At 41.8% G+C, this 13303-nt stretch overlaps 1 protein-coding gene across 1 annotated transcript; it reads left to right on the plus strand.

The window, feature by feature from the left end:
- The first annotated feature begins 4765 nt into the window (after window positions 1-4765).
- Window positions 4766-12762, plus strand: LOC111950465 (aquaporin-11). The gene is made up of 3 exons (XM_023968070.2): window positions 4766-5512; window positions 5814-5930; window positions 6723-12762. Exons 1-3 carry the CDS (start codon window positions 4918-4920, stop codon window positions 6827-6829), a joined length of 819 nt encoding a protein of 272 aa, XP_023823838.1. The 5' UTR covers window positions 4766-4917; the 3' UTR covers window positions 6830-12762.
- The last annotated feature ends 541 nt before the right edge of the window (window positions 12763-13303 follow it).

Consider the following 13303-nt stretch of genomic DNA (forward strand, 5'->3'; position numbering starts at 1 on the left):
AATTAATCACTAACCTTGAACAACTTCATCAGATGACAGTCTTATAACATCAGGTTATACAATACACTTATGTTTTGTTCGAAAATGTGCATYTTTAGAGCTYCAAARCSTGYTTATACATTGTGAATARGTAGCAWCYWTTCKCCAGAATSTCCYGAGKTATTTTGGACACTCACCTAATCTGACCAAAGAACTCATCATAAACTTTACATAAAAATACTTGTTGTATGGCAAATGAAAGATACACTGGTTCTTAATGCAACTGCCGTGTTAGATTTTTAAAAATAACTTTACCATAACAAACAGCTTGCGTTATTGCYAGACKGRGCRCGCCAAAACGGCYGAGAATAGGAATCAACATTTTCCACAGAAATACGAAATAACATCATAAATTGTTCTTACTTTTGCTGAGCTTCCATCAGAATCTTGTACAAGGAGTCCTTGGTCCAGAATAAATCGTTGTTTGGTTTTAGAATGTCCTTTTCTTCTGTCGAATTCGCGCCAACAATGCTAGCCAGAGGTTGATAACGTTCCCACCCTCTCTTGACGCAAAGAATGGAAAACTCCAAAAGTCCCAATAAACTGATAAAACTCGGTTGAAAAAATCTACTTTACGATTATATTATCACATGTATCAAATAAAATCAGAGCCGGAGATATTCGCCGTGTAAACCGAAAGCTTTTCAGAAGCTAATGTCGAGCTCCGCCTCGCGCCTTGGTAGAGAAAGGGAATTCCTGACCTGCCAAAAGCTCTTATTCGACCTCAGATCAAGCTAGACACCCCATTCCACCTTCAACTGCCTGTTGACATCTAGTGGAAGGCGTATGAAGTGCATGCATATCGATAAATATAGGGCAATTGAATAGGCAGGCCCTGAAACAGAGCCTCGTTTTCAGAATTTTCACCTCCTGTCTGGAAGTTTGCTGCCAAATGAGTTCTGTTTTACTCACAGATATAATTCAAACAGTTTTAGAAACTTGAGAGTGTTTTCTATCCAATAGTAATAATAATATGCATATTGTATGATCTAGAATAGAGTACGAGGCCGTTTAAATTGGGCACGATTTTTTCCAAAGTGAAAACAGCGCCCCCCTATTGACAAGAAGATAATACTGGCACGGTTTGCCGACCCTCGACTTCATCTCGGGCCTAATAACACCTGTGCCAATATATCCTCCAAACACCGGCTTCATCAAATCAAATCAAATGTATTTATATAGCCCTTCGTACATCAGCTGATATCTCAAAGTGCTGTACAGAAACCCAGCCTAAAACCGCAAACAGCAAGCAATGCAGGTGTAGAAGCACGGTGGCTAGGAAAAACTCCCTAGAAAGGCCAAAACCTAGGAAGAAACCTAGAGAGGAACCAGGCTATGAGGGGTGGCCAGTCCTCTTCTGGCTGTGCCGGGRGGAGATTATAACAGAACATGGCCAATATGTTCAAAATGTTCATAAATGACCAGCATGGTCAAATAATTATCAGGAATAAATGTCAGTTGGCTTTTCATAGCCGATCATTAAGAGTTGAAAACAGCAGGTCTGGGACAGGTAGCACGTCCGGTGAACAGGTCAGGGTTCCATAGCCGCAGGCAGAACAGTTGAAACTGGAGCAGCAGCAAGGCCAGGTGGACTGGGGACAGCAAGGAGTCATCATGCCAGGTAGTCCTGATGCATGGTCCTAGGGCTCAGGTCCTCCGAGAGAGAGAAAGAAAGAGAGAAGGAGAGAATTAGAGAGAGCATACTTAAATTCACACAGGACACCGGATAAGACAGGAGAAGTACTCCAGATATAACAAACTGACCCTAGCCCCCCGACACAAACTACTGCAGCATAAATACTGGAGGCTGAGACAGGAGGGGTCAGGAGACACTGTGGCCCCATCCGATGATACCCCCCGACAGGGCCAAACAGGAAGGATATAACCCCACCCACTTTGCCAAAGCACAGCCCCCACACCACTAGAGGGATATCTTCAACCACCAACTTACCATCCTGAGACAAGGCCGAGTATAGCCCACAAAGATCTCCGCCACGGCACAAACCAAGGGGGGGCTTCATGGGCATTATCACGTAATTATAATGAAATACTGTTCATGTGATAGAAGGCATTGCCATACCCAATTACAGAAGCCAACTGGCCACTATGTTTCAGCCAATTACTGGACACAATGCTAGTTTCATAACAGAGGCTATGTTACCTAACCTGCACTTGTGTCATACACTCAGGAGAAAGTGTCTTAGCACAAACTTACAGGCTGTGGCCACCCAATTGAAAGGCAAAATCCACACAAAGTAATCCTCTGAAACACAGCGATTCAAAGCTGTGATTGTCCCTAATTGCCCTAACGAGTTGTTCTAATGAGGCCATGACCTCACACAATAACACCAATGTACTGCCCAGTGCCCACCCATTCTCTCTCTGAAGAGAAAAACAAAACTAACAATGCGGTCAGTTTAGATGTAATCAACTTCCAAATGGTTTATTTAATAGATTCACACACTTATACAGTACTGTATGTTGGTCTATGTATGGGAACTCAAAAGTACTGTCATGAGTTACCGGTACTGGGTTACCAATGATTCCAAGGAGCATCAGTATCAATTGTGCCTACTGTTTGTCATACTAAACTTACTTCATTTGAGTAAATTGAACTCCTAAATAAGGAATGTTGTCATTTTTATGAGCTACATTGATACCATTTTCCTCTTAAACATTTTCACACCATCATGGCACTTTTGTTTTATTCTGTGTTGTTACAGCATTCAACCCACATAATGTATTGTGCATTTAATGTTTTTTTTTTTTTATATCGAAAACCCATGAGAATTTTGTAATAATCAAACTGAAACCAACCAACCTCAAAAAGCAATAATCACTCAGCACTACTAAAGTCACTGATGCACAGAGCAGACTGGATTTTCCTGAGGTAATGGATTGTCCTGATAGCACGGCGGAAGAACGAAGCACCTTAATAGTCTCCAGTTGGCTAAATGCCCAGAGGCCACTATGTCCTCGATCAAACCATAACACACAATTTTAACTCTTGCCATATATTTTGTGAATTTTCCACAGTTGCATCCTGTCAGAGCTAATAGTGGTGGAGTCCACACCACGAATCGCTCCACAGGGTGGTTGAGGCACTGTCTTTTTCACAGTGTGTCTGACTGGAACATAACGGTTCGTTGCTCACAGCTCAGCCTGATACAGTGACAGCAGAACATCAAGTCCCTCACCGATGTATTCTCTCCTTTGTGTACTAGACTTCTTGGTCAATGATGTTCATGACGTTCTTCTGAAAGTGAGGAATCATTTGTGAAGGAGAGTGTATTCTGGGAGATTGTGTGTGTGTGTGTGTGTGTCATATCACACACACACACACACAAAATGAACTAATCTGAAACACTTGAACCTGTAGTAAAGCCTTCATAGCGCTGTAGTAAAACCTAATAACAAACTTAAACTATGAATGACTTAACAGGAATTAATCATAAACACTGTCACGACACAAACATATTAGGTAGGCATGTTTGCAGGTCCGATCTGCCAGTATTGACTTAGCCTACAGTATACTTATTTACTCAGTGGTAAAACTGTTTGCTAATCCACACAGCATCACATGACACAGTTTGGGCAGTCAATAGTGTTACACAATTTGTTACACAACTAACACCACTGCCTTCATTAGGCCCTGACAAAATACCTAGGAATGAATGGTGTATTTCATCCAGTATGGGGCAAATTCTAGCTTCCACTTACATTTTAATTTAGGGCTCTATTCAATCTGTATCGCATAATAGAAATGTAAAGGTAATTTTATGATCTGATTGGTCAAAAGACCAATTATTGAAATAAAGATCAGAATTGGGCCTCTGTCTAAACGCAGCCTGTGTCTCAAATTTACATCAATGCATGACCAAGTTCAATTTTGTCTTAAATGGAAGTTCGAATTGCCCTTTTATCAGTAGATTTTATCAAGAAGACATGAGCAGGGCCAACTATCATTAGTTGGAGAGGGGAAGGAATGAGAATCTTCATAGTTCTTCATACTTAAAACAAGAGGGGTCACTCTTGTTCAAGCAACATACCTCTACCGCTCATCACCCAGCTCATATGAAACAGAAACGTTAAAGTAGCTTGTAAAGGATACATTGTATCCTTTACAGAATAGGAATGTATTCCTTTTCTGAACGTTGAATGGATATGTGTAGCTGTTACATATTATCTGATAGCAAGTAAGCTATCATTATACTTTTACAAATCTGGAGCATATTCATTTGAAAAGACAACTAAAAACGAAACATTGGGTAATACAACCGTATAGCCTAAGGCAAGTAGAAGTTATTTTCTTCAATAATCAATTTATTTAACTAGGCAAGTCAGTTAAGAACAAATTCGTATTTACAATGACGGCCTAGGAACAGTGGGTTAACTGCCTTGTTCAGGGGTAGAACGACAGATTTTTACCTTGACAGCTCGGGGATTCGATCTAGCAACTTTTCGGTTAATGGCCAAGCGCTCTAACCACTAAGCTACCTGTCGCCACAATATCAATGGGTATATCATTAATTGAAATTCCATTGAACAGCAGAAAATATCCCAGTCTGTGCCTTTAATAATGTGCTAAGTCTGAAAATAAAAAAAGCCCCTGGAATGGATACATCCTAATAAATAAATCATAGTTGAATTGTGATATGTGGCATGGCTACTTTAATTGTGTGTGTGGTGCGCCCTCTGCTGTTCTTCCGGACACAAATAGTGAAAGCAACTTCCGTTTGTCGAGCTAACCATTCGGCTCGCGGCGGAGGACTTTGATACATGTTGTCACTGACTACACAGAGAGGTGCATTAAGTTACCCAAATTTACGGTTGTTGAGAGAAGCGGAAAAATAAACGAAAAAACGAATTTCTCCGAGAATGACAGACTTGGGGATTTCACTGGCACTATTGGCGACAACAGTACTTCTCTGCGAGGCGACGCGCAGACTGATCTCGCGCCTCTTCTCTGGCAAGGATTATGCGATTTACCTAGTGGAAATTGTCTCGACCTACCAGCTCTGTGCATGTACGCACGAACTCAAAGTCCTGGGCGAAGTTGGCAGAATCGAACCACATATAGCACTCACACTGACTTTCATAATCACGGTGGTCCACGTAATAACTTTTCACGGGGCGTTCGCCAACCCAAATGGTGCTATCGAGAACGTTTACCGCAAGAATATCACAGGGAAAACTGCGGTGGCGCGCATAACTTGTATGTTTATAGGTGGGAAAGCTGCGCAGCTCCTCGTGCCCCACATTTGGTCCTTGGGTCTATCCGACCACCACCTCAGGCACAAAAGGTTCGGATTTAAATGCTTCAGTCCCATCAATGGGTCCCTGTTGGAGGCCGCTGGTGTGGAGCTGGCTTGCACTTTCGCTGTCCAAGCCGCAGTCCTCCACATTCATAAACTAGACGAGAGATTCCACGCCCCTGTCATCGCTGCTGTCATTACATCACTGGTTTACTCAGGTTTGTCAAATGGATTTTCATTATGATCATCGCCACACTTTAATAAGTCAGAAGTATAATAGCCTAGTTATCTGCTTGTGCCCTCATGTCATTTATACTTCAATTAAGCTAATTGAATTTGTTTGCAATTACTAGACTTGGGACTGGAATAGAAATGGAGACTTGGATTGTGTGTAAGCAGGCAAGGAGAGAAGGGGGGCATGGGTGTATGTATGCATTTACACTAACCTATATGAACATGAGAGGAACTATCCTACTGAGATGTCAATTAACTTTCACCCTCTACTCCCCCCAATCTCAGGGGGTCATATTTCAGGGGCTGTTTTCAACCCAATCATGGCCTTCTCCGTCCAGTTCCCCTGCAGTGGACACACCTTCCTGGAATATGCTTTTGTCTACTGGCTAGGACCAGTCATAGGTAAAGTACTTGTGCTATTTTTCCTACTAGCTGTAAAGGAAATGGTAGCCTGGACAACCAGACTGACAACAGCGCTCACACTTCGTCATACGTGAAGTGAAACAGAATGTGAGTTGTCGTGATATCGTTCTGGTTCCACTAGGATAGAGAAATGGTAGCCTGGTCCCAGAACGGTTTGTGCTATACAATTTTTGTATTTTACCAGGTAAGTTGACTGAGAACACATTCTCATTTACAGCAACGACCTGGGGAATAGTTACGGGGGGGAGTGAATGATCCAATTGGAAGCCTGGGATGATTAGGTGGCCATGATGGTATGAGGGCCAGATTGGGAATTTAGCCAGGACACCGTGGTGAATACACTTACAATAAGTGCCATGGGCTCTTTAGTGACCACAGAGTCAGGACACCCGTTTAACATCCCATCTGAAAGACAGCATCCTACACAGGGCAATGTCCCCAATCACTGCCCAGGGGCATTGGGATATGTTTTTAGACCAGAGGAAAGAGGGCCTCCAACATCACTTCCAGCAGCATCTGGTCTCCCATCCAGGGACCAACCCTGCTTAGCTTCAGGGTGGGATGCAGGGTGGTATCTTGCTGGCTCGTATGCTTCTAGCTCAAAGCCTATGGTCATTTGCATGACAATGAGGTACCAGGCTAGAAAAATGGGTTCTTGTGTAAGACAATTGAGTTTCACCCTGCCCTGGGGTTTGGGACAGGGCTGGACTACAGAGGAAAAACTTGCTCCCAAGTGTACCCTGTATAATCTCTATCTATCTATATTCACAGGCATGGCAATGTGCATCCTGCTCTTTGACAAAATCATCCCACTCCTATCTGGGAAAAGCACAATGGGCCTGGGCATCCCTGTTGTCCAGAAGAAGAAGATACAGTAACACACAACTGAGATTGTGGCTTAGCCCTCTGAGTAGGCCCTTTTATATATGGATGGTGCCAGGGCGGCCATTAGTTTGATCATTATGGTCACCTTAACATGACTAGGTCTAAGGGCGTTCACACATACTAAGTCTTAACTTCGATCATTTTACCCCCCCCCCCCAAAAAAAGAAAAACTGTAGTGGGCATAAATCTATAATCTATCGGATTATCAATATTGGTGCCTGCCACAAACAAAAACCAGTATTCTGTCTATGCTTAGGGCTAAGTGCTCATCCATGCAACAAACAGTTGCTACTCATTTTCAATTTATGCTGCCCTAAAGAAGGGCCATAACATCAGCTGTTGATCAGTAAAACATTTTTACTTAATGTAAGATTTTTATATGGAAAATGTGCTGAGAAAAGGCTCCCTGGACTTTGTCATTATGCAATATTTGTCATTAGTGCAGGGTTACTTCTAATGGCATAACATGTTCCTGTATGAAACTATCCGAAACTGTCATGACCTCATGAACTGAAATTAACCTTCTACTATGGATGACTACAGCAATGGCATACAATGCATTCGGAAAGTATTCAGACCCCTTGACCTTTTCTATTGTTACGTTAGCCTTATTCTAAAATGTATAAAATAAAATAAATCCCCCTCAATCTACACACAACACCCCATAATGACAAAGCAAAAACAGGTATTGACATTTTTGCTAATTTATAAAAATAGGGAAATATGAGTTACATAAGTATTCAGACCCTTTACTCAGTACTTTGTCGAAGCACCTTTAGCAGCGATTACAGCCTCGAGTCTTCTTGGATATAACGCTACAAGCTTGGCACACCTGTATTTGGGGAGTTTCTTCCATTCTTCTCTGCAGATCCTCTCAAGCTCTGTCAGGTTGGATGGGGAGTGTTGCGGCACAGCTATTTTCAGGTCTCTCCAGAGATGTTCGATCAGGTTCAAGTCCGGGCTGCTCAATGACGTCCAGAGACTTGTTCCAAAGCAACTCCTACGTTGTCTTGGCTGTGTGCTTAGTCGTTGTCCTGTTGGAAGGTGAACCTTCGTCCCAGTCTGACGTCCTGAGCACGTTTTCATCAAGGATCTTTATACTTAGCTCCGTTCATCTTTCCCTCGATCCTGACTAGTCTCCCAGTCCCTGCCTCTGAATAACATCCCCACTGCATGATGCTGTGTCGTGGAAATTCATGTATACTGAGAGAGATTTGGACAATTATTCAAACAAATCAATCTTTAACATTGATTCATTATTGCAATAATGAAGCTGGTCGACCGCACACTCTGAAGTGTGTGTTGCAGAGAGCTTAACCTTCCAGAGGAATCCTGGTTCTTATATAGCCGACATTAAATGCTTAGTCATGGCTGGTTCCACCCCTCCCATGCAGATCAGGAGACTCAGACACTTTGGGTTCATCTTGTGATTATCTGCACCTGGTGCCGTTTTAACCCCCAACCCGGCTTTGTTTCTAAATCATCCTTTTATTTTATCCTTTACATCTTGTCTATAGAATGCAGTCTTTAGGTTTTATCACCAAGTCAACGGTCAGCTCAAGCTCTCTCTAGTGACCATACGCTTAGATTAGCTGCAAGGAGCTAGAGTGTAGACCATAAAAACATATCATTAGAACAGAAATGTCCCACTCTTTTTCAAATATATAATTGTTAAATATCAAACAAAATCAGGTAAACACGGAATTACTCACAGCTGCCACCACCATGCTTCACCGTAGGGATGGTGCCTGGTTTCCTCCAGACGTAATGCTTAGCATTCAGGCCAAAGAGTTCAATATCGGTTTCTTCAGACCAGAGAGTCCTTTAGGTGCCTTTTGGCCACCTCCAAGCGGGCTGTCAAATGCCTTTTACTAAGGAGTGGTTTCCATCTGGCCACTACCATAAAAGGCCTGATTGGTGGTGTGCTGCAGAGATGGGAGAACCTTCCAGAAGGACAGCCATCTCCAAAGAGGAACTCTGGAGCTCTGTCAGAGTGACCATCGGGTTCTTGGTCACCTCCCTGAGGCCCTTCTCCCCCGATTGCCCACCAAGGCCCTTCTCCCCCGATTGCGCAGTTTGGCCCGGCGGCCAGCTCTAGGAAGAGTCTTGGTGGTTCCAAACTTCTTCCATTTAATAATGATGGAGGCCACTGTGTTCTTGGGGACCCTTCAATGTTAAGAAAATGTTTTGGTACCATTCCCCAGGTCTGTGACTCGACACAATCCTGTCTCGGAGCTCTATGGAGAATTCCATTGACCTCATGGCTTGGTTTTTGCTCTGACATGCACTGTCAACTGTGGGACCTTATATAGACAGGTGTGTGGCTTTCCATTTGAATTTACCACAGGTGGACTCCAAGTTGTAGAAACAAGGATGATCAATGTAAACAGGATGCACCTGAGCTCAATTTTAAGTCTCATAGCTTTGTCATTGTGTGTAGACTTGAGTACATTTTTATTTAATCCATTTTAGATTTAGGCTGTAATGAAACCAAATGTGTAAAAAGTGAAGGGGTCTGAATACTTTCCGAATGCACTGTACCATGTTGTTGTTGTATGGACCTTATACCCTGGATGACTACACCAGTACAACATACTCAATATGAGCAGAATGAAAAGACATGTCCCTAAGGGAGAGGCTATACAGACACGCTGGTGCCCAAATTGATGTCTGTCGAGCAGCAAGAGCAGTGGAGACAAACATTTGGTTCAGTCGGAAACCTGGTCTTAGACTAGACGTAACATAGTAAATGAAAATCCGAGACACTCAGTATGATAAGTTACATAAGACAAATGGCAAAAACAAAAAGTACGGTAGTTGGTTGGGGTGGATGGGTGATAGACGTTCGATATACAATCAACCCAAAGGCTGCGAGCTCGAATCAGACAAATGAGCTAATTAGCAACTAACTGATTTACTACTTTTCATGTTAGGGGAAGGGTTAGCTAACTCTTTAACCTAACTCCTGAACTTAACCCTAACGTTAGCCACCTAGCTTGAATTTGTTTCATACATTTTGCAAATTCGTCACATATGGTACGTTTTAGCAAATTATTAACATAAGAATTGAAATTCGTAACATACGAAATTGGTGATGGACGTTCAAACATATACTAAAACATACTAAAATTACATACAGAATAATAAGAAATGCTCTGACCACAGCTCAGCTGCAGCTAGTCGTCCTGAGCCCTTCAGCTAGCTAGCTAGTTTAATGATTGTGGCTAGTAACTTCAGCTAGAATTGGAAACTTGTCTAAGTTGGGAGTTTTCAGAAGCATCCAGTTAAAATCGGAGTAATAGTTTATTTAATAAAAACATTTGAACGCTAGATGCTCACTACAATAAAAATTTGATTTAGTAGTCACCCTGGCCTGATTGGCTACACTATCTAGTGAGCAGTGTAGGTAGACTGTTTCATGGTAACATCCAGATGTTTATGACAAATATTACAAGTTAATTCTCATGTAGGCTGCTATCCTCCTCAAAATAAAATCAAGTGTGATTAAACAAATTGGAGATTGTGACCAAGTTATTTCTCTCTCGTCCATTGACAAGGGCTTATCAGGACGACTGACTCAACCAAACCCATTTGTCTCTACACTCGACCCTCAACTGCGTGACATACAGAGCGATGCAAAAGTATTCAACCCTTTGGTGTTTTTCCTATTTTGTTGCATTACAATCTGTCATTTAAATGTATTTTTATTTGGATTTCATGTAATGGACATACAAAAAGTCCAAATTGGTGAAGTGTAAAAAAAAAATATTATTTTTGACATTTTTGAAACAAGTAAACAAAAGTGGTGCATGCATATGTATGCAACCCCTTTGCTATGAAGCGCCTAAATAAGATCTGGTGCAACCAATTACCTTCAGAAGTCACATAATTAAAGTCCACCTGTGTGCAATCTAAGTGTCACATGATCTCAGTATACACGTTCTGAAAGGCCCCAGAGTCTGCAACACCACTAAACAAGGGGCACCACCAAGCAAGCGGCACCATGAAGACCAAGGAGCTCTCCAAACAGGTCAGGGACAAAGTTGTGGAGAAGTACAGATCAGGGTTGGGTTATAAAAAAATATTCTTAACTTTGAACATCACAGAGCACCATTTAATTAATTATTTAAAAAAGGGAAATAATATGGCACTACAATAAACCTGCCAAGAGAGGGTCGCCCATCAAAACTCATGGACCAGGCAAGGAGGGCATTAATCAGAGAGGCAACAAAGAGACCAAAGACAACCCTGAAGGAGCTGCAAAGCTCCACAGCGGAGATTGGAGTATCTGTCCATAGGACCACTTTAGCTGGGCTTTACAGAAGTGTGTCAAGAAAAAAGCCATTGCTTAAAGAAAAAATTAGCAAACATGTTTGGTGTTTTCCAAAAGGCATGTTGGAGACTCCCCAAACATATGGAAGAAGGTACTCTGGTCAGGCGAGACTAAATTTGAGCTTTTTGGCCATCAAGGAAAATGCTGTCTGGCACAAACCCAACACCCCAAGAACCCTATGGGAAGTTTTTCAATTGGCAGGGACTGGGAAACTGGTCATAATTGAAGGAATAATGGAGGGTGCTAAATACAGGGAAATTGAGGGAAACCTGTTTCAGTCTTCCAGAGATTTGAGACTGGGACGGAGGGTCACCTTCCAGCAAGACAATGACCCTAAGCATACTGCTAAAGCAACACTTGAGTGGTTTAAACGGAAACATTTAAATGTCCTGGAATGGCCTAGTCAAAGCCCAGACCTCAATCCAATTGAGAATCTATGGTATGACTTAAAGATTGCTGTACACAAGCGGAACCCATCCTACTTGAAGGAGCTGGAGCAGTTTTGCCTTGAAGAATGGGCAAAAATCCCAGTGGCCAGATGTGCCAAGCTTATAGAGACGTACCCAAAGCGACTTGCAGCTGTAATTGCTGCAAAAGGTGGCTCTACAAAGTATCGACTTTGGGGCAGTGACTAGTTATGCACGCTCAAGTTCTGTTTCTCATTTCTTGTTTGTTTCACAATAAATAAATAAAAAAGGTATGTGTAAATCAAATGATACAAACCTCCCCAAAAAATAAATCTTAATTCCAGGTTGTAAGGCAACAAAATAAGAAAAATGGCCAAGGGGTTGGTGAATACTTTCACAAGGTACTGTACATCCATTTGGGCACCAGGCCTCTCCCTAATGTCATCAGTCATTGTGACATACCTCAGTAGAAAGAAATTCTGCATCACAAATGGAGCCAGGCGTTTGCAGCCCCTCAAGTTTAATATGAACTTTCTGTTCCAAACGATGGAGTACCTTAGTCTTTGCATGTGTGCTGGATTTTCAACAAGCGTCAACTGTCCCATTTTAGAGTCATGGTACCATTCCAGGTATAAATGTCTAAAAACAAGGGTTATGTTATGACTAGTCTGGATCATGATGATTAGACATTTAAGGGGTAATATGTTCATGTCAAACAATGCATTATAACTGCAAAGGTCAGTTTGCTCTTTGGCAGAAAGAGAGAGCAAACTAATGTTTAGGCAGACCCGGGCATTACCTTATTGCAGTTACATAACAGGGAGTCTTTGAAATGGCATCCTATTCCCTATATATAGTGCACTACTTTTGACCACAGCCCTATAAGCCCTGGTCAAAAGTAGTGCACCACACACAAACTAGTGAATAGGGAGCAGTTTTAGACAGTCATAGAAAACACAAAAAAATGCCTCTACTCAATCACTACTCTACATGTTGATTGTAGAATGAATTCTACAATGCTGTTTGGCCAGCAGTACCTCTGTAGCTTCTCAGGCCAAAGAAGAGTATTCCATTTGTTAAATGATGCATATAGATTGTTTTGTTCTTTAAGAGAGCTGTATTGCTGTCAGTGGTGATTGTGCTACATAATTCAAAAATAAACTTCTTTTTTTAAAGGACATAAGGATTAGGGCGGCATTTAAATTTGCGTCTGTTTGTATTTCTCGGTATGTCTAGATTTTTATCCTAGTAGTCGTTCTACGAGCTGCCTCTATTTTCAGTGTTCTGCTGCAATTCAGATGGGCAAACGGTGCATCAAATTTCACATAACTACCTACAAGCTGAAATGTATTTCATGAGACAAAGACACTTTGTTTTTGCTTTAGCTGAACAGAAGCTTGTTTAGTTAAAGAATTGCTAAAAAAGGGAAAAAGTTCATGTTCAAAATAAAATGTTTCAAGATTTTAACAAATCTTCTGAAATATGGGGATTCTCTCAGAATACACCATCACAATATTACCACATATCCCAAAAGCCATAAGTAATGCTAAAGGAAATTGCTTAAATTATATTGGGCATTTTCACCACTAGAAAACATGGAACTGTTTGTATAACCATGTTATCGTATAAATCAGTATTTTAATCTCTGGGGAAGGCGGTAAGCTGGGTGGAGTGTCCGTCCAGTACAGTTGGCTTTAGAGATTCAATCGCCATAATTGATCATTACA

This window comes from Salvelinus sp. IW2-2015, linkage group LG23 (genome assembly GCF_002910315.2).
Source record: "Salvelinus sp. IW2-2015 linkage group LG23, ASM291031v2, whole genome shotgun sequence".
Classification (NCBI taxonomy): domain Eukaryota; kingdom Metazoa; phylum Chordata; class Actinopteri; order Salmoniformes; family Salmonidae; genus Salvelinus; species Salvelinus sp. IW2-2015.

Bases quoted from the DNA above. Each gene is read 5' to 3' on its own strand.
- LOC111950465 (XM_023968070.2), top strand. From the start codon at position 4,918: ATGACAGACTTGGGGATTTCACTGGCACTATTGGCGACAACAGTACTT. The intron at 5,513-5,813 runs GTTTGTCAAATG...CCCCAATCTCAG, and splicing joins TACATCACTGGTTTACTCAG to GGGGTCATATTTCAGGGGCT. The intron at 5,931-6,722 runs GTAAAGTACTTG...CTATATTCACAG, and splicing joins CTGGCTAGGACCAGTCATAG to GCATGGCAATGTGCATCCTG.